The sequence below is a fragment of the Arachis stenosperma genome, chromosome 10, assembly GCF_014773155.1.
Source record: "Arachis stenosperma cultivar V10309 chromosome 10, arast.V10309.gnm1.PFL2, whole genome shotgun sequence".
In the NCBI taxonomy this organism is placed as follows: domain Eukaryota; kingdom Viridiplantae; phylum Streptophyta; class Magnoliopsida; order Fabales; family Fabaceae; genus Arachis; species Arachis stenosperma.
The window spans coordinates 65,512,913-65,534,488 of NC_080386.1; the positions used below are offsets into that span (position 1 = coordinate 65,512,913).

Genomic DNA, 21,576 nt, shown 5'->3' on the forward strand with positions numbered 1-21,576 from the left:
GAACCTTAGAGTATATGCCTGTGGTGTCTTTGTACTAGGATCTGCTTGGATTATTAAGTTCTTTGGAGTGCATTAACACTTGGTAACTTGGGTTAACTAACCCGGGATTATCAACTGAAAGTCCACTATCAAGAGCAACCTAACTACAAGGCATTTAGTAACCCAAAGAGGTGCTGGGCATCAATGTTCTAAGAAGGAATGTGAGCCAAGTGTCTATAGTGAATAATGTGTCAAGCATAAATAAAGAAAAAAAAGAGCTTGCTACACATGACACTGAACTAAACCTTATAGAAAAAAAATAGTAACCAAGGACAAAGGAATAATGAGAGGTCATAGCAGTGTGTTGCTTGATGCTTGGAGGAGACTTTCTAGGCCTAAATGTCAATAAGAAGTGAGTAGCCATATATCTGCATAAAACCCCATGAGCTACCAATAATACTCTGCTAGCATAAACATCCTCTTCCATTTCATTCTTTTTATCAATAAATTCTTTTCTTGCTTGGGGACAAGCAAGCTTTAAGTTTGGTGTTGTGATGACAAGTCATCTTAGCCTAGTTTTACCAGTCTTTTTCTTTGATTCCAATAAGTTTTATGCACTTTCTTGCACTATAAGTTAGTAATTTGGATTGGAAGTGCATGGTTTCTTTGAATCAATCAACCACCCTTTAATTGATACAAAATCATGAGGTTTAAGCTAAATTTAATTGATAATTAATTGATTTATAAACCTTGTGAATTTTGTGATACTTTAATTGGTTGTTTTGATTACTTGTAGGTGAAGAAAAGAAAGAAACAAAAGAAGCGTGGCCTAAGGAAGGAAAAAGCGTGGCCCATGACCATTTGTTCCTTGGCATCATGAATTGACATGCATTAATGCTTATGCATGCATCATGGCATTACATGAATGAACGTTCAAGTTCATTAATTAGCATTGCTAATAAAAATTAATGCATGTATAAAGCATTTGATCATTAAAGAATGAATGCTACGTTAATACATTGGCATTAATTAATAAAGCCAATAAAAGCATGCAATATTAAAGTCAAATTGGCTAAAGAACATATCAAGCCCTTTCAACGTTAATGCAATTGGCTTTATTAATTAATTAATGAATACATGCATGATTTTTAATTGCCAATGAACAAATGAATGAATATTAGCATTTATTGGCATAACACATGCACCAGGGGAGGCCAACGTTTGCGACCAAGTTTGCCTCAAACTTGGAGGCAAACGTTGGCATGGCTGAAATCAACACCCAGGAAAGCCTCAACGTTTGCGCCAACGTTTGACCTCAAACGTTGAGGCAAACGTTGGCGCCAAAAAGGAAGAAAGAGCTCCTAGGCACAGCAACGTTTGAGCCACCGTTTGACCTCAAACGTGAAGTCAAACGTTGGCTACATTTTGGCAAGAAGGAGCATGGAAGAACAACCCTGGTTGATGAGCTAATTGAGCCACGTTTGCGCAAACGTTTGACCTCAAACGCTGGGCCAAACGTTGGCCACAAAGAAGGCATGGGGAGATCCACGTTTGAGCTCACGTTTGACCTCAAACGTTGAGCCAAACGTGGATGACAGCAAGAATGGGCTCTGCATAATTGTTCACACGGCAACGTTTGAGTCAACGTTTGACCTCAAACGTTGGCTCAAACGTGAAAGTTACATGGCCCGGTTCACAAGTGGATTTCTTCCCAACACCAAGAGCAATCAACGGAAGCCACTATCAACCCAATTCCATCAAGGCCAAGGCCCAATTCAAGGCTTGAAGATCATTAGAAGAAAGTGTATAAATAGCTTAGGATTTGAAGTTTTAGGGGAGCTTTTCTTTTTAGTTTTCATTTAAGAGTTTTCGGAGAGCTTTTCTTTTTAGAATTTTTAGAATAGTTACAGAGAGCTCACTTTTACATTTCTAGTTATTGCCTTTATAATTCTGAGTCTTGGGGAAGGAGAATTGAGTTCTCTTCCTCTTAGTTTTCTTGCTTTTAATTTCAATTGCACTAGCTTGGATCTTGGGTTGGAGAATTGAAGGAATTCTGTTTCATTCTCACTTTGAGATTTCTCTTGTTCTTCTTCTACAAAATTTCAGTGAATTAAGGATTTGAATCAACACTCTGTTTACTGCTTTCATCTTTATTTCTTTTGCAAATTATTCTCTGTTGGATCAAGGAAGGACTTGAGATCTAGACTTGTTTTCTAGTCTCATTGAGCCCCTGAGATCTTCAATTTCTCTTTTAGATTTTGCAATTGAGCCAAGCTGCTTTCTGTTTTGATTCTACAAGTGATTTTCCAAATCCATTTGAATATGCTGCATCTTTTAATTCTCTGTTTGATTGCACTTTGAATTCTCTTGTTTAGTTTTAATCCCCAGCACCCCAACTCCTTTATTCTTCCTGCAATTTAAATTTTCAGTTGCTTGAATTACTGCCTTCTTTAATTTCCAGCACCCACTCCCCTTTACATTCACTGCAATTTACATTTCTTGTCATTTACGCTTCCGCACATTTAAGTTTCTGTCCAATTTAGCTTCTGCACTTTTAATTCTTGCAATTTACTTTCTGTCGGTCACTTTTCACACAATTCACTCAATGTTAGCTTGACTAAACTAATCACCCACTAAAGTTGCTTGATCCATCAATCCCTGTGGGATCGACCTCACTCTAAGTGAGTTATTACTACTTGATGTGACCCGGTATACTTGCCGGTGAGTTTTGTGTCGGATCGTTTTCCGCACATCAAGTTTTTGGCGCCGTTGCCGGGGATTGAAATAGATTGACAATGATTAAGTGAAGTGGAGATCTAGATCAAGCATTTTTTCTTTTCTGTTTCTTTAACTTTTGACTAACACGCTAACTGTTTGAATTTTTGCCTAAGCTAACTAATATTTCACTTCAGCCATGGATTAAAGTGTTATTGCTTTTCTAGTATTATGTGATTCTTGTGTTTTGCTTGTATGTCAGATACAAGAAGAGAGATCCCTACCTTTCATGAAACTGACGAAAGAATCCTCCAAAGGCTAAGAAGAGAAGCAAGAGAAAAAATGTTGCTGGAGAGGAAGAATCAGATGAAGAATATCATGAATTGGAGGAACACTCAACGAATCCAACAAATCCACCAGTGAGAATGGCCAACAACAATGGTCAACCCCAGAGGAGAGTCTTGGCTTCATATACATTTGCTAATCCAAGGCATTGTGGGAGTAGCATCCTTACCCCAAATGTCGATGCAAATAACTTTGAATTGAAGCCCCAACTCATCACCTTGGTGCAGAACAATTGTTCTTATGGAGGAGGCCCCTTGGAAGATCCAAACCAGCACCTATCCACCTTCCTGAGGATTTGTAACACTGTCAAAACCAATGGTGTGCCTCCTGACAGCTACAAGCTATTGCTATTCCCATTTTCTCTCAGAGACAAGGCCACTCAATGGTTGGAATCATTTCCAAGAGACAGCATCAACAATTGGGATGATTTGGTAACCAAGTTCCTTGCCAAATTTTACCCACCTCAAAGGATCATAAGGTTGAAGACTGAGGTACAAACATTTACACAAATGGAGTCTGAACCCATCCATGAGGCTTGGGAGAGATACAAGGCTCTAATCAGGAAATGTCCTCCTGAAATGTTCACTGAGTGGGATAAGCTGCAGAATTTCTATGAGGGCTTAACATTGAAATCCCAGGAAGCTTTGGATCATTCAGCTGGAGGTTCTTTGCAACTCATGAAAACTGCAGAGGAAGCTCAAAATCTCATTGATATGGTGGCTAACAACCAATATTTCTTTGCTCATCAAAGAAACCGCCAACCATCACAAAGGAGAGGAGTAATGGAGCTAGAAGGAGTGGACTCAATCTTGGCTCAAAACAAGATGATGCAGCAGCAAATTCAACAACAATTTGAGCAAATGAACAAGAGGATTGATAGCCTGCAAGTTGCAGCAGTGAATACAAGCCAACCATCAACCAAATGGGGGCAAAATAAAGAAAACCAAGAAGATCAGCAGCAGGAACAACCTCAATATGTGCATAACCGAAGCTCCGGCCAAAATGAAATCTATGGTGACATCTACAATCCATCCTGGAAGAACCATCCAAACATAAGATGGGGAGATAACCACACTCAAAATCAGCAACCATGGCAACAAAATTCAAACCAAAACAACTCAAGAAACAACCAAAATCACAACCAGCAAAACACTAACCCCAATCCATATAGAAAACCCCAAAACAACCACTCAAATTCTAGCTACTGTCCACCCAATAACCAAACCACTAACCAAAACACCCACCATCAACCTTCAACACCCCACAACCAGCCACAAACATCACAAGACACTCAAAGGATCTCCAACTTGGAGACATTGATAGAAAAGATGATGAAGCACCAAGAGACAATGATGGAGAAACTCATGAAAAATCAAGAGATGGCAAGACAAGATCAAGAAGCAGCAAGAAAAGATCAAGAAGCAGCAAGAAAAGATCAAGCCACAACAAGCAAAAACCAAGAAGCTTCAATAAAAAATCTCGAGAGGCATATGGAACAAATGGCTAAACGAATTACAGATGCATCCCCAAGTGCCACTCAAGACCACCCACGGGATAAAGGAAAAGCTACAAAGTGGGAGGAGTGTAAAGCAATCATAGTGGAAAGTGAGAAGAAAGCCATCAATCAGGAAGAACACAACAGAGAAGTTCCACAAGGAGAGACAGAAGAGAGAAGTGAAGAGGATCAGAAAATCAAGAATGCAAAAAGCTCAAAGAGAGATAAGGACATTCTTGAAACACAACTACAAGAGAAGAAGGAAAGGGTGAAGCCACATATCCCCAAACTTCCATACCCTCAGAGGTTCAAAAAAGAGAATGAGGATAAGCAATACTCAAAGTTCCTGGACATATTCAAGACCCTCAGCATCAATATTCCTTTCTTAGAAGCACTTGAACAGATGCCAGTGTATGCCAAATTTATGAAGGAAGTGCTGACAAAGAAAAAGTCCCTAAAAGAAGGACAAATTGTTGAGATGACAAAGGAATGTAGTGCTATTCTCCAAAGAGAGTTACCAGAGAAGAAAGATGATCCTGGGAGTTTTTATATACCTTGCACTATAGGAGACATAACAATTGAAAAGTCATTCTGTGACCTTGGTGCAAGCATAAACTTGATGCCTTTGTCTCTAATGAGGAAACTTCGAATTTGTGAGCTGAAATCCACACGAATACTCCTTCAAATGGCTGACAAATCCATCCAGCAAGCAGTTGGAGTTGTAGAGAATGTGCTGGTAAAAGTGGGAAAATTTCTTCTCCTAGCTGATTTTGTCATTCTGGATATGGAGGAGGACCCTAACACCCCCATCATCCTAGGGAGGCCTTTTCTTGCTACGGGCAGAGCACTGATAGATGTTGAAAAAGGGGAATTGTTGCTGAGAGTGCATGATGAGCACCTAGCATTCCATGTGTTTAAAACCCCACATGAGCCCACTCAAGAAGAAGAGTGTACGGAGGATAAGGCCAGAGATCAAAGTTTGAAGGAGGTAGTCAATGAGTTAGCTCCAAGACTTCCAAATCCATGCTTGAAAGAAGTAGAGATGGTGCAACAGACCAAAGAAATCAAGGAGGAACCAGATCCAAAACCTCCAGATGAGAAATTCAACATCTCAGATAAGGAACCACCAAGGCAGGGAGTATCTTTTGAGAAAGAAAAGAAGAAGAGGCCAAGAGGGTGGAGAAACAAGAAGATCCCTACTGAAGGCTTTTCACCAGGGGATAAAGTAGTGTTAAACACCCAACCAATGAAGGTGTCCCCACAATCATCCGAATACTACACTGTAAACCGGGTCCTTTCACTTGAACACCTAGAGATCATCAAAAAGGAGACCGGAAGGAAGTTCACAGTAAGAGGAGAAAAGCTGAGGCACTATGATCTTCAACCCCCATGATCTAAGTGGATTGATGTCAAGCTAATGACAATAAAGAAGCGCTTGTTGGGAGGCAATCCAACCTGAGGTAGTTCACTTTTCATAGCTATTTCAATAAAAGGGTTAATTAGACTTATCTATATTGCAAGGAGCTAAGTTTGGTGTTGCACACCAAAATAAATTAAGAGAGAATGAAAGATTCTAAGTTTGGTGTTTCACCAAATTCTCATTTAAAAGTACATTCTCACCTTCTGCATACATGGATGCTAGCTCCGAGTAATCAGATAAACTAATTAACCAATTGTGTACTTTTTAGTTTTTCTAGTTTTTATTGTCTTTAACAAAGATAGGAGGATTTCACATATAGTTATTTTGATGCATGAGAAAGGTGGCAAGGAACTAAGTTTGGTGTTCACACACCAAAGTAAGTTCAAAAGCCTACAAGAAAATTCTGCACACTAACAAGTTACCTAAGGGCTTGAGAAAGAAGCAACTTCCATGAACTTTATAGGAATTCAAACACTTTCTTGGGAGGACTTCACACCATCAGTCGAGAGTAAGAAGAAGAAGCCACCAAAAGGTTGTATTGTCACTTAACTCCTTTAGCATGCAAGTTTTCTAAATTTGAAGTTTGAATATGCTCATCTTAGCAGTAACTGTTAGTTCAGTAGTTATGCATCTTAAATAGTATTGTCAATAAGTAAGCTAGTCTAAGTGTGTGCTTGTGTATTTACTTTCACTTAACTAATGCATGTTTTGTCCCCTAAGTCTTTGCAATTCAATAAAAGAAATGTTTGAAACATGAAGTAAGATGGTTCATTACTAGCTAGAAGTCAAATAATAGTAAGTGGTGGCATATATGTGTGATTGTGTGGTAACTCACTATTAGTGAATAAAAGGAATAGAATGTTTTCTTTTTAAGTAGAAAGTAGCTCACTGTCTATGAATCTCAAGTAAATAAAAAGTCCTTGGCTGAAAAGAAAAATGAAATGAGAAAAGCCAAAAATGGTAGCAACAAGAACAAAAGAAAGAAGAAATAAAGCTAGACACCAATAGCTTGAACCTTAGAGTATATGCCTGTGGTGTCTTTGTACTAGGATCTGCTTGGATTATTAAGTTCTTTGGAGTGCATTAACACTTGGTAACTTGGGTTAACTAACCCGGGATTATCAACTGAAAGTCCACTATCAAGAGCAACCTAACTACAAGGCATTTAGTAACCCAAAGAGGTGCTGGGCATCAATGTTCTAAGAAGGAATGTGAGCCAAGTGTCTATAGTGAATAATGTGTCAAGCATAAATAAAGAAAAAAAAAAGAGCTTGCTACACATGACACTGAACTAAAGCTTATAGAAAAAAAATAGTAACCAAGGACAAAGGAATAATGAGAGGTCATAGCAGTGTGTTGCTTGATGCTTGGAGGAGACTTTCTAGGCCTAAATGTCAATAAGAAGTGAGTAGCCATATATCTGCATAAAACCCCATGAGCTACCAATAATACTCTGCTAGCATAAACATCCTCTTCCATTTCATTCTTTTTATCAATAAATTCTTTTCTTGCTTGGGGACAAGCAAGCTTTAAGTTTGGTGTTGTGATGACAAGTCATCTTAGCCTAGTTTTACCAGTCTTTTTCTTTGATTCCAATAAGTTTTATGCACTTTCTTGCACTATAAGTTAGTAATTTGGATTGGAAGTGCATGGTTTCTTTGAATCAATCAACCACCCTTTAATTGATACAAAATCATGAGGTTTAAGCTAAATTTAATTGATAATTAATTGATTTATAAACCTTGTGAATTTTGTGATACTTTAATTGGTTGTTTTGATTACTTGTAGGTGAAGAAAAGAAAGAAACAAAAGAAGCGTGGCCTAAGGAAGGAAAAAGCGTGGCCCATGACCATTTGTTCCTTGGCATCATGAATTGACATGCATTAATGCTTATGCATGCATCATGGCATTACATGAATGAACGTTCAAGTTCATTAATTAGCATTGCTAATAAAAATTAATGCATGTATAAAGCATTTGATCATTAAAGAATGAAATGCTACGTTAATACATTGGCATTAATTAATAAAGCCAATAAAAGCATGCAATATTAAAGTCAAATTGGCTAAAGAACATATCAAGCCCTTTCAACGTTAATGCAATTGGCTTTATTAATTAATTAATGAATACATGCATGATTTTTAATTGCCAATGAACAAATGAATGAATATTAGCATTTATTGGCATAACACATGCACCAGGGGAGGCCAACGTTTGCGACCAAGTTTGACCTCAAACTTGGAGGCAAACGTTGGCATGGCTGAAATCAACACCCAGGAAAGCCTAAACGTTGGCTAAGAAAAATGGCACCAGGGGAAGGCACGTTTGCGCCAACGTTTGACCTCAAACGTTGAGGCAAACGTTGGCGCCAAAAAGGAAGAAAGAGCTCCTGGGCACAGCAATGTTTGAGCCACCGTTTGACCTCAAACGTGAAGTTAAACGTTGGCTACATTTTGGCAAGAAGGAGCATGGAAGAACACCCCTGACTGACGAGCTAATTGAGCCACGTTTGCGCCAACGTTTGACCTCAAACGTTGGGCCAAACGTTGGCCAAAAAGAAGGCGTGGGAAAATCCACGTTTGAGCTCACGTTTGACCTCAAACGTTGAGCCAAACGTGGATGACAGCATTTTAGGCCTCTGCATCATTGTTCACACGGCAACGTTTGAGTCAACGTTTGACCTCAAACGTTGGCTCAAACGTGAAAGTTACATGGCCGGGTTCACAAGTGGATTTCTTCCCAACACCAAGAGCAATCAACGGAAGCCACTATCAACCCAATTCCATCAAGGCCAAGGCCCAATTCAAGGCTTGAAGATCATTAGAAGAAAGTGTATAAATAGCTTAGGATTTGAAGTTTTAGGGGAGCTTTTCTTTTTAGTTTTCATTTAAGAGTTTTCGGAGAGCTTTTCTTTTTAGAATTTTTAGAATAGTTACAGAGAGCTCACTTTTACATTTCTAGTTATTGCCTTTATAATTCTGAGTCTTGGGGAAGGAGAATTGAGTTCTCTTCCTCTTAGTTTTCTTGCTTTTAATTTCAATTGCACTAGCTTGGATCTTGGGTTGGAGAATTGAAGGAATTCTGTTTCATTCTCACTTTGAGATTTCTCTTGTTCTTCTTCTACAAAATTTCAGTGAATTAAGGATTTGAATCAACACTCTGTTTACTGCTTTCATCTTTATTTCTTTTGCAAATTATTCTTTGTTGGATCAAGGAAGGACTTGAGATCTAGACTTGTTTTCTAGTCTCATTGAGCCCCTGAGATCTTCAATTTCTCTTTTAGATTTTGCAATTGAGCCAAGCTGCTTTGTGTTTTGATTCTACAAGTGATTTTCCAAATCCATTTGAATATGCTGCATCTTTTAATTCTCTGTTTGATTGCACTTTGAATTCTCTTGTTTAGTTTTAATCCCCAGCACCCCAACTCCTTTATTCTTCCTGCAATTTAAATTTTCAGTTGCTTGAATTACTGCCTTCTTTAATTTCCAGCACCCACTCCCCTTTACATTCACTGCAATTTACATTTCTTGTCATTTACGCTTCCGCACATTTAAGTTTCTGTCCAATTTAGCTTCTGCACTTTTAATTCTTGCAATTTACTTTCTGTCGGTCACTTTTCACACAATTCACTCAATGTTAGCTTGACTAAACTAATCACCCACTAAAGTTGCTTGATCGATCAATCCCTGTGGGATCAACCTCACTCTAAGTGAGTTATTACTACTTGATGCGACCCAGTATACTTGCTGGTGAGTTTTGTGTCGGATCGTTTTCCGCACATCACACTTGTTCACAAATTAAGAATAAATTAATTTAAAAAATTTAAAATTTTAATTTTTATTATTTTTTGGATATTTTTGGAATTCTTTATTTTTTTACAACTGGAAAAAAATTTTTTCTAGTCTAAAATTTAAAAAATATAATAAATTTACATATCTGTTGTGTTACTAGATATTGCTGGATTTTTTTATTATTTAAATAAAAAAAATTTAATAATGTAATTTAAAAATTCAAAAATAAAAAAATTGGTTTTTTAAAATTTTTAATTTTTTTAAAAATATTTTTTATTTTTTATTCGCCAGATAATGCTACACCGAAATAGTTGACTTTTTTTTACTGCACTTGTTCACAAACTAAGAATAAATTAATTTAAAAAATTTAAAATTTTAATTTTTTTATTTTTGGATATTTTTGGAATTCTTTATTTTTTTACAACTGGAAAAAAATTTTTAGTCTAAAATTTAAAAAAAATAATAAATTTACAAATCTGTTGTTTACTAGATATTGCTGGATTTTTTTATTATTTAAATAAAAAATTTAATAATGTAATTTAAAACTTCAAAAATAAAAAATTTGGTTTTTTAAGATTTTTAAGTTTTTTAAAAATATTTTTTATTTTTTATTCGCCGGATAATGCTACACCGAAATAGTTGACTTTTTTTTACTGCACTTTTTCACAAACTAAGAATAAATTAATTTAAAAAATTTAAAATTTTAATTTTTTTATTTTTGGATATTTTTGGAATTCTTTATTTTTTTACAACTGACAAAAAAAATTTTTTTAGTCTAAAATTTAAAAAAATAATAAATTTACAAATTTGTTGCTTACTTGATATTGCTGGACCTTTTTTATTATTTAAATAAAAAACGTTTAATAATATAATTTAAAAATTCAAAAATAAGAAATTTAGTTTTTTAAAATTTTTAATTTTTTTAAAAATATTTTTTATTTTTTATTCACCGGATAATGCTACACCCAAACAGTTGACTTTTTTTACTGCACTTGTTCACAAATTAAGAATAAATTAATTTAAAAAATTCCAAATTTTAAATTCTTTATTTTTTTACAATTAGAAAAAAAATTTATATTTTAAAAATTAAAAAAATAATAAATTTACAGATCTGTTGTTTACTAGATATTACTGGACTTTATTTTTTTATTATTTAAATAAAAACATTTAATAATGTAATTTAAAAATTAAAAGATAAAAAAAACTTAGTTTTTAAAATTTTTAATTTTTTTAAAAATATTTTTTATTTTTTATTCACCGGATAATGCTACACCAATACAGTTGACTTTTTTTGCTGCATTTGTTCACAAATTAAGAATAAATTAATTTAAAAAATTTAAAATTTTAATTTTTTTATTTTTTTGTATATTTTTGGAATTTTTAATTTCTTTACAACTGGAAAAAAATAATAAATTTACAATTAGAAAAAAAAATATTTTTTTAAGTTTAAATATTAAAAAAATAATAAATTTACAGATCTGTTGTTTACTAGATATTGCTGATTTTTTTATTATTTAAATAAAAAAATTTAATAATGTAATTTAAAAATTCAAAAATAAAAAAATTGGTTTTTTAAAATTTTTACTTTTTTAAAAATATTTTTTATTTTTTATTCGCCGGATAATGCTAGACCGAAATAGTTGACTTTTTTTACTGCACTTGTTCACAAACTAAGAATAAATTAATTTAAAAAATTTAAAATTTTAATTTTTTTATTTTTGGATATTTTTGGAATTCTTTATTTTTTTACAACTGGAAAAAAAATTTTTTTTAGTCTAAAATTTAAAAAAATAATAAATTTACAAATTTGTTGCTTACTTGATATTGCTGGACCTTTTTTATTATTTAAATAAAAAATGTTTAATAATATAATTTAAAAATTCAAAAATAAGAAATTTAGTTTTTTAAAATTTTTAATTTTTTTAAAAATATTTTTTATTTTTTATTCACCGGATAATGCTACACCTAAACAGTTGACTTTTTTTACTGCACTTGTTCACAAATTAAGAATAAATTAATTTAAAAATTTCAAATTTTAAATTTTTATTTTTTTACAATTAGAAAAAAATATTTTTTTATTTTAAAAATTAAAAAAATAATAAATTTACAGATCTGTTGTTTACTAGATATTACTGGACTTTTTTTTTATTATTTAAATAAAAACATTTAATAATATAATTTAAAAATTCAAAAATAAAAAAATTTAGTTTTTAAAATTTTTAATTTTTTTAAAAATATTTTTTATTTTTTATTCACCGGATAATGCTACACCAATACAGTTGACTTTTTTTGCTGCATTTGTTCACAAATTAAGAATAAATTAATTTAAAAAATTTAAAATTTTAATTTTTTTATTTTTTGTATATTTTTGGAATTTTTTATTTCTTTAAAACTGGAAAAAAATAATAAATTTACAGTTAGAAAAAAAATATTTTTTTAAGTTTAAATATTAAAAAAATAATAAATTTACAGATCTGTTGTTTACTAGATATTGCTGGACTTTTTTTATTATATAAATAAAAAACATTTAATAATGTAATTTAAAAATTCAAAAATAAAAAATTTAGTTTTTTAAAATTTTTAATTTTTTTAAAAATATTTTGTATTTTTTATTCACCGGATAATGCTACACCGAAACAGTTGAATTTTTTTTGCTGCACTTGTTCACAAATTAAGAATAAATTAATTTAAAAAATTTAAAATTTTAATTTTTATTATTTTTTGGATATTTTTGGAATTCTTTATTTTTTTACAACTGGAAAAAAAATTTTTTTAGTCTAAAATTTAAAAAATATAATAAATTTACATATCTGTTGTTTACTAGATATTGCTGGATTTTTTTATTATTTAAATAAAAAAATTTAATAATGTAATTTAAAAATTCAAAAATAAAAAAATTGGTTTTTAAAATTTTTAATTTTTTTAAAAATATTTTTTATTTTTTATTCGCCAGATAATGCTACACCGAAATAGTTGACTTTTTTTTACTGCACTTGTTCACAAACTAAGAATAAATTAATTTAAAAAATTTAAAATTTTAATTTTTTATTTTTGGATATTTTTGGAATTCTTTATTTTTTTACAACTGGAAAAAATTTTTTTTAAGTTTAAATATTAAAAAAATAATAAATTTACAAATATGTTGTTTACTAGATATTGCTGGACTTTTTTTTTATTATATAAATAAAAAACATTTAATAATGTAATTTAAAAATTCAAAAATGAAAAATTTAGTTTTTTAAAATTTTTGATTTTTTTAAAAATATTTTGTATTTTTTATTCACCGGATAATGCTACATCGAAACAGTTGAATTTTTTTTGCTGCACTTGTTCACAAATTAAGAATAAATTAATTTAAAAAATTTAAAATTTTAATTTTTATTATTTTTTGGATATTTTTGGAATTCTTTATTTTTTTACAACTGGAAAAAAATTTTTTCTAGTCTAAAATTTAAAAAATATAATAAATTTACATATCTGTTGTGTTACTAGATATTGCTGGATTTTTTTATTATTTAAATAAAAAAATTTAATAATGTAATTTAAAAATTCAAAAATAAAAAAATTGGTTTTTTAAAATTTTTAATTTTTTTAAAAATATTTTTTATTTTTTATTCGCCAGATAATGCTACACCGAAATAGTTGGCTTTTTTTTACTGCACTTGTTCACAAACTAAGAATAAATTAATTTAAAAAATTTAAAATTTTAATTTTTTTATTTTTAGATATTTTTGGAATTTTTTATTTTTTTACAATTGGAAAAAAATTTTTTTAAGTTTAAATATTAAAAAAATAATAAATTTACAGATCTGTTGTTTACTAGATATTACTGGACTTTATTTTTTTATTATTTAAATAAAAAAATTTAATAATATAATTTAAAAATTAAAAAATAAAAAAATTTAGTTTTTAAAATTTTTAATTTTTTAAAATATTTTTTATTTTTTATTCACCGGATAATGCTACACCAAGACAATTGACTTTTTTTGCTGCATTTGTTCACAAATTAAGAATAAATTAATTTAAAAAATTTAAAATTTTAATTTTTTATTTTTTGTATATTTTTGGAATTTTTTATTTCTTTACAACTGGAAAAAAATAATAAATTTACAATTAGAAAAAAATATTTTTTTAAGTTTAAATATTAAAAAAATAATAAATTTACAGATCTATTGTTTACTAGATATTGCTGGACTTTTTTTATTATTTAAATAAAAAACATTTAATAATGTAATTTAAAAATTCAAAAATAAAAAATTTAGTTTTCTAAAATTTTTAATTTTTTAAAAATATTTTTTATTTTTTATTCACCGGATATTGCTACACCGAAACAGTTGAATTTTTTTTGCTACACTTGTTCACAAATTAAGAATAAATTAATTTAAAAAATTTAAAATTTTAATTTTTATTATTTTTTGGATATTTTTCGAATTCTTTATTTTTTCACAACTGGAAAAATTTTTTTTACTCTAAAATTTAAAAAATATAATAAATTTACATATCTGTTGTTTACTAGATATTGCTGGATTTTTTTATTATTTAAATAAAAAACATTTAATAATGAAATTTAAAAATTCAAAAATAAAAAATTTAGTTTTTTAAAATTTTTAATTTTTTTAAAAATATTTTGTATTTTTTAGTCACCGGATAATGCTACACCGAAACAGTTGAATTTTTTTTGCTGCACTTGTTCACAAACTAAGAATAAATTAATTTAAAAAATTTAAAATTTTTATTTTTATTATTTTTTGGATATTTTTGGAATTCTTTATTTTTTTACAACTGGAAAAAAATTTTTCTAGTCTAAAATTTAAAAAATATAATAAATTTACATATCTGTTGTTTACTAGATATTGCTGGATTTTTTTATTATTTAAATAAAAAAATTTAATAATGTAATTTAAAAATTCAAAAATAAAAAATTTGGTTTTTTAAAATTTTTAATTTTTTTAAAAATATTTTTTATTTTTTATTCGCCAGATAATGCTACACCGAAATAGTTGACTTTTTTTTACTGCACTTGTTCACAAACTAAGAATAAATTAATTTAAAAAATTTAAAATTTTAATTTTTTTATTTTTGGATATTTTTGGAATTCTTTATTTTTTTACAACTGGAAAAAAATTTTTTTAGTCTAAAATTTAAAAAAATAATAAATTTACAAATTTGTTGCTTACTTGATATTGCTGGACCATTTTTATTATTTAAATAAAAAACGTTTAACAATATAATTTAAAAATTCAAAAATAAGAAATTTAGTTTATTAAAATTTTTAATTTTTTTAAAAATATTTTTTATTTTTTATTCACCGGATAATGCTACACCAAAACAGTTGACTTTTGTTTTACTGCACTTGTTCACAAATTAAGAATAAATTAATTTAAAAAATTCCAAATTTTAAATTTTTTATTTTTTTACAATTAGTAAGAAATATTTTTATATTTTAAAAATTAAAAAAATAATAAATTTACAGATATGTTGTTTACTAGATATTACTGGACTTTATTTTTTTATTATTTAAATAAAAACATTTAATAATATAATTTAAAAATTAAAAAATAAAAAATTTAGTTTTTAAAATTTTTAATTTTTTTTAAAATATTTTTTATTTTTTATTCACCGGATAATGCTACACCAATACAATTGACTTTTTTTGCTGCATTTGTTCACAAATTAAGAATAAATTAATTTAAAAAATTTAAAATTTTAATTTTTTAATTTTTTGTATATTTTTGGAATTTTTTATTTCTTTACAACTGGAAAAAAATAATAAATTTACAATTAGAAAAAAATATTTTTTTAAGTTTAAATATTAAAAAAATAATAAATTTACAGATCTATTGTTTACTAGATATTGCTGTACTTTTTTTATTATTTAAATAAAAAACATTTAATAATGTAATTTAAAAATTCAAAAATAAAAAATTTAGTTTTTTAAAATTTTTAATTTTTTAAAAATATTTTGTATTTTTTATTCACCGGATAATGCTACACCGAAACAGTTGAATTTTTTTTGCTACACTTGTTCACAAATTAATAATAAATTAATTTAAAAAATTTAAAATTTTAATTTTTATTATTTTTTGGATATTTTTGGAATTCTTTATTTTTTCACAACTGGAAGAAATTTTTTTTACTCTAAAATTTAAAAAATATAATAAATTTACATATCTGTTGTTTACTAGATATTGCTGGATTTTTTTATTATTTAAATAAAAAACATTTAATAATGAAATTTAAAAATTCAAAAATAAAAAATTTAGTTTTTTAAAATTTTTAATTTTTTTAAAAATATTTTGTATTTTTTATTCACCGGATAATGCTACACCGAAACAGTTGAATTTTTTTGCTGCATTTGTTCACAAATTAAGAATAAATTAATTTAAAAAATTTAAAATTTTTATTTTTATTATTTTTTGGATATTTTTGGAATTCTTTATTTTTTTACAACTGGAAAAAAAATTTTTCTAGTCTAAAATTTAAAAAATATAATAAATTTACATATCTGTTGTTTACTAGATATTGCTGGATTTTTACTGAGACCAAAGATGAAACGTGGTCAAAAGACGTCTAATACAATAGTTAAATGTCCTATATATACTAGACTAGCTACTAGGGTTTACATGAGTAAGTAATTGATGCATAAATCTACTTCCGGGGCCCACTTGGTGTATGCTTGGGCTGAGCTTGATCTATCCACGAGCTGAGGCTTCTCTTGGAGTTGAACTCCAAGTTATAACGTGTTTTGGGCGTTCAACTCCGGATCATGACGTGTTTCTGGCGTTTAACTCCAGACAGCAGCATGTACTTGGCGTTCAACGCCAAGTTACGTCGTCAATTTCTGAATAAAGTATTGACTATTATATATTTCTGGAAAGCTCTAGATGTCTACTTTCCAACGCCGTTGAGAGCGCGCCATTTGGAGTTCTGTAGCTCCAGAAAATCCATTTTGAGTGCAGGGAGGTCAGATTCCAACAGCATCAGCAGTCCTTTTGTCAACCTTTTTTCAGAATTTTGCTCAAATCCCTCAATTTCAGCCAGAAATTACATGAAATCACAGAAAAACACACAAACTCATAGTAAAGTCCAGAAATGTGAATTTAACATAAAAACTAATGAAAACATCCCTAAAAGTAGCTTGAACTTACTAAAAACTACCTAAAAACAATGCCAAAAAGCGTATAAATTATCCGCTCATCAACAAGCTAGTGAGGAGGACAATCAAGAACGTCCAAACTCAAGGGAAACAGAGAGGCACATGAAGGACAAGCTCATTGAACCACCAATTCAAAAAGCTTTGGATGAAGATCAAACTCCAAAAATCACACAGCAACCAATTCATGAATCCAAAGAAGTGAAGACAACTAACAAGAGCACCAATCATGTCCCTGGTCTAGCAAGCAAGCTCAATCAAGCCAAATTCAAAAGGAAGCTTGCTGAGAAGAGGCCAAGACAAGGACACTAGCTGAATCTTCTCCCCCTTTGAGGTCATTCCTCTTAAAAAACTGGAAGAAGAGGAAGAAAGTGAAGAACAGGTAGATAGTAGGTACATTTTTCCTCCATGCTTTGTTTAAATTTCAATAAATTGGCATATGATTACATTCTAAGTTTGGTGTTGCCTTGCAACTATTTTCAATATTTTTGGATGATTGCATCAAATCAAAAATGAAAGTGACACACCAAGATTCTAAGTTTGGTGTGCCACTTATTTTCTATGCAATTCATTCAAGCAACACTACTTGTCTGCATAATCATAATGCCTCTGCAGTTTTATTTTTTTCTTTTAATTTGACACTTTTTCTTTCTACTTTCTTTAGTCATTTTTCTGTTTTTAAATGCTCACATTTTAGTTTGCTTATTTACTGTGTGTGTTAATACATTACCAAGAGAGCTTTATTCATGACAGATTCTTGGCTTGGTGATTGTACTTAACATATAACAGTTTCATTTGCTTAGTATTCAAATAAATTGACATATGATTGCATTCTAAGTTTGGTGTTGCTATGCAATAAAAATTTGGTTCCCATATCCACTAGATACTTGCATCAGTTCCAAGTGAAAGTGTCACACTAAGTTTAGTGTGTCACTTATCTTTTATTCAATGTATTGTGCACACCTTCTTATATATGCAATCAAAATGTCTCTGTCTCTTATGCCTTGATTGTTATCTTTAATTTTGCTTGCTTAAAACACATGTGCTACTAACATATCATTGTGTAAGATATTCATGATCCATCTTAGCCCATAGCCATTGTTCTAATTGTTGCTTGAGGATGAGCAAGCATTCTGAGTTGGTATGGGAAGGAGGAGAATGGGAGGAAAATGACAACAATAGAGAAGATGAACTACAAGGTTGTAAAGTTCCTTTTCCTCTCATTTGTTTCAAGCACTATAAACTGCATGATTGTCTTTACCTTCTCTGTATGCATGTGTGTATGAAAAGGCATAGTTTGATTTCTAAATTACAACATGGTGCTGTGCCATTATGATTACCAACTTGAGTTTTGTGAATTCAAAAGCAATAAAGTATCATGATCATAAACAAACAAGGAATTAAAGAAGAATTTAGCATGTGCATAAAAGTATTGGAAAGTGATGGGATATTTTTGGTTTGAGAAATGAATTTCTCCCAAAACACACAGATCTAACCGGCAAGTGCACCGGGTCGCATCAAGTAATAAAAACTCACGGGAGTGAGGTCGATCCCACAGGGATTGAAGGATTGAGAAATTTTAGTTTAGTGGTTGATTTAGTCAAGCGAATCAAGATTTGGTTGATTGATTGGTGATTTGCAGAATTTAAATTGCATCGAAAGTAAAGAGAACAAGAAATAAATTGCTGAATCTTAAAGAACAAGAAATTAAATGGCAGAAGCTTAAAGAGCAAGTAATGTAAATTGCAAGAATCTTAAATGACAAGAATTATAAATGGCTTGAAATGTAAAGGGGATTGGGACTTGGATTTGCAGGAATTAAACAAAGAGTAATTAAATTGCATCAAACAGAAAAGTAATTGGGAATTGGGATTGAATCGGATTCAAACAGACAAGTAAATAAACAAATAAAGCAAGAAACAGGAAATTGAAAAGATGAATCAAGATCTCAGGACCCAAGAGACTAGAAAACCAAGTCTAGATCTCAATGCCTTCCTAGATCCAACAAGAACAATAGCAATGGAATTGTAAATTGCAAAGAGATTAGATGAAGAAGCAATTGACCGAACTGAAAATTAAATTGCAGTGAAAATCAAAAGAGAGATCTAAGGTGAGATTGAAACAGAATTCCTTCAATTCTCCAACCCAAGATCCAAGACAAGTGTAATTGAAATTGAAAGCAATTAAACTAAGGAAATAAAGATCACTTCGGCTTCCAAAACAGAAAAGAAAACTCTCTAAAAATTCTCAAAAGGGAAGCTCCCCGAATAAATTGAATTCTAGCCTATTTATACACTTTCTTCAATTGATCTTCAAGCCTTGAGTTGGGCCTTTGCTCTTGGTGGATTTGGGTTGAAAGAGGCCTTGGTTGAATGCTCTTGAAGTTTGGAGAGGAACCCAAGTGAACCAATTGAACCGGATGTGAGTTTTGCAAAGTTGGATTCAACGTTAGCCTCAAAGTTAGGGGTCTAACTTTGAGGCCAACTTTTCATGACAGCAAAACCAATTTCCTGCCACTCACGTTGGTGCCAACGTTAGGGGGCTAACTTTGACCCTAACGTTGGCCTTGCTTTGTGTTGGAGTGGCGCCAACGTTAGCCTCCAAGTTAGGGGGCTAACGTTGGCGCAAACGTTGGCAGCCCCTGGAGAACAATTCTTATGCCAACGTTAGCCTCCAAGTTAGGGGGCTAACGTTGGCGCAAACGTTGGCACACCCTGGGGAGAATTTCTCATGCCAACGTTAGCCTCCAAGTTAGGGGGCTAACGTTGGCGCAAACTTGGTGCACCCTGGGAGGAATTTCAAATCTCCAACGTTAGCCTCCAAGTTAGGGGGCTAGCGTTGGGGCTAACTTTTCGTCCAAAAGTTTGTGCCAACGTTTAAGGGCTAACTTCAACTCCAACTTCATTCTTCCTGGTTCAATTTCATTTGTTTCCTTGTCTTCTCTTAGCTTCTAGCCATTCCTTCTCACTTCAATCCTTTTCCAAGCTTTCTTCACCTATCATAAATCAACCAAACACATCAAAGCTATGCTTGAAATCATGAGATGATCATTCTATCCTAATATGCACCAATTATGGCATCAAACCTCATGAAATTGCATTAATTTATCTATGGTTGATTCAATCAAAGGAAGCATGAAAATCTATCTAAATTGGCTTGCTTAAGCCTCAAGAAAGTGCACAATTCAAGTGAAAACAAAAGAAAAAGACTAGTGAAACTAGGCTAAGATGACTTGTCATCACAACACCAAACTTAAAGCTTGCTTGTCCCCAAGCAAGAAATGAATTATTAGGAAGAAAGAATGAATTGGAAAAAGATGTTCATGCTAGCAGAATGTTATTGATAGTTCATGGGATTTTATGTTGATATGCACATACTCACTTCTTATTGATTCTTAGGCTTTAGAGAGTCTCCTTTAAGCTTCAAGTGTCATACTGCTATGACCTCTCATTATTCCTTTATCCTTGGCTATTATTTTGTTCAAAGCTTTATTTGAGTGTCATGTGTAGCAAGTTCATTTTCTTTTCTTTATACTTGACACATTATTCACCATGGACACTTGGCTCACCTTTCCCTTTAAACATTGATGCCCAGCACCTTTTTGGTTACTAAATGCCTTGTAGTTAGGTTGCTCTTGATAGTGGATTTTCAGCTGATGATCCCGGATTAGTTAATCCAAGTCACCGAGTGTTGAAGCACTCCAAAGAGCTTAGTAGTCCAAGCAGATCCTAATACATAGACACCACAGGCATATATTTTTAAGGTTCAAGCTATTGGTGTCCAGCTTTGTTTCCCTTTTTTGTTTTCTTTGATTCTGCCATCTTTTGGCTATCTCTTTTCTTTCTTTCTTTTTATTTTTTTTTTGAATCAAGGATTTTCTTATTGAGATTCATAGACAGTAGATCACTCTATTCTTAGAGAAAGACATCCTAGCCCTTTATTCACTAAAAGTGAGTTTTTATACAATCACACACATACCACCACTTACTATTATTCTACTTCTTTCTAACATAGAACTATCTCATTTCACAATCAAATATTTCTTTTATTGAATTAAAGATGCAGGGGACAGAACATGCTCTTAGTCAAGTGAAAGTGAACACACAAGCACAAACTTAAACTAGCTTACTTATTTTATGATGAACACACATAATGCAAAGACTATTAAAATAACTTCTCAAAGATGCAAAGACACTTCAAACAGATAGAATGCATAATTTTTTTGTAGTGATGATTAAGGAGCAAGTCCACCTTTCATTTGTCATGCTTTTTCTTTCTTCTTTCATATACTTGGTTGCTGGCATTCCCTGTGTCCATGTTTGTTGGCTGTTGACCCCGCCAGAACCCCGCTTTATTCATGGCTTCCTCTACTCTATCTTCAAGCATCATGGCTTTGTTTGCTTCTATTTCACTTTTCTTTTTGAAGAACTCTTCAAACGTTGGGAATGCTGGATCCATGGTGTTCAGATGTTCTCCAATATAGTTCAGCTTGATTTGACTATTAATGTTGTAATCGGCTTGGACTTCATATCTTGCATCTTGGAGGGTTGTAAACTCATTGAGAGCCCTCATGGTTTCGGCTTGCATTTGTGCTAACTTCCCAAATGCCTCATGAGATTGAAAGGCATGCTCCTCTTGCATTGCAGTGAATTTTGACTCAAACTCATTTTGTTGGTTC

General features: G+C 30.9%; 1 protein-coding gene across 1 annotated transcript; it reads left to right on the plus strand.

The window, feature by feature from the left end:
• The first annotated feature begins 4,391 nt into the window (after positions 1 to 4,391).
• On the plus strand, positions 4,392 to 21,017 carry LOC130957181 (uncharacterized). Its single transcript, XM_057884051.1, has 3 exons — positions 4,392 to 4,802; positions 4,938 to 5,672; positions 20,958 to 21,017. The coding sequence occupies exons 1-3, from the start codon at positions 4,392 to 4,394 to the stop codon at positions 21,015 to 21,017; spliced, it is 1,206 nt and encodes a 401-aa protein (XP_057740034.1).
• The last annotated feature ends 559 nt before the right edge of the window (positions 21,018 to 21,576 follow it).

Bases quoted from the DNA above. Each gene is read 5' to 3' on its own strand.
- LOC130957181 (XM_057884051.1), top strand. From the start codon at position 4,392: ATGGAGAAACTCATGAAAAATCAAGAGATGGCAAGACAAGATCAAGAA. The intron at 4,803-4,937 runs GTGAAGCCACAT...GCACTTGAACAG, and splicing joins TACAAGAGAAGAAGGAAAGG to ATGCCAGTGTATGCCAAATT. The intron at 5,673-20,957 runs GTATCTTTTGAG...ATTGAATTAAAG, and splicing joins AGGAACCACCAAGGCAGGGA to ATGCAGGGGACAGAACATGC.